General features: G+C 56.6%; 1 protein-coding gene across 1 annotated transcript in view; it reads left to right on the plus strand.

The window, feature by feature from the left end:
• The window catches only part of LOC104271828 (TSC22 domain family protein 2-like), a gene marked incomplete at both ends in the record, with an annotated part of 20,582 nt that overhangs the window by 432 nt on the left and 19,781 nt on the right, over positions 1 to 369 (plus strand). Inside the window, 1 exon segment of the mRNA XM_009866626.1 lies at positions 50 to 337. Coding sequence (XP_009864928.1) covers positions 50 to 337 — 288 coding nt within the window.

A 369-nucleotide genomic window follows, 5' to 3' on the forward strand; every position in this document is an offset into this window, starting at 1 on the left:
GGTGCAACAGCAATCCCAGCCACAGGCGAATACGCAGGGTGTTGCACAGGCTGGACCCAACGGGAAAGGCATGGCACCTCCAAGTGTGACAGTAGGGCAGCCGAGCATTCCTGTGGCCCAGCAGCAGGTGCAGCAAGCAAACATCCCAGTGACTCAGCCTCAACAATTTGCTTATTCTCAGTCCCAGATTCCACCGGTGCATCTACTGCCGGCGCAACCTTCTGGTCAGACCGAATACATGCAGCACATGACAATTATGCAGTCTCAAGGAACTATTCAGCAGGCTACTACGGGCTCTGTTCCAAGTACTGTGGCTTCCAACCTTCCTGTGGGGCAGGTGCCACGCCAGAAACCCGCCCCAGCGATGGG

This window comes from Apaloderma vittatum, unplaced genomic scaffold (assembly GCF_000703405.1).
Source record: "Apaloderma vittatum isolate BGI_N311 unplaced genomic scaffold, ASM70340v1 scaffold11533, whole genome shotgun sequence".
NCBI lineage: Eukaryota > Metazoa > Chordata > Aves > Trogoniformes > Trogonidae > Apaloderma > Apaloderma vittatum.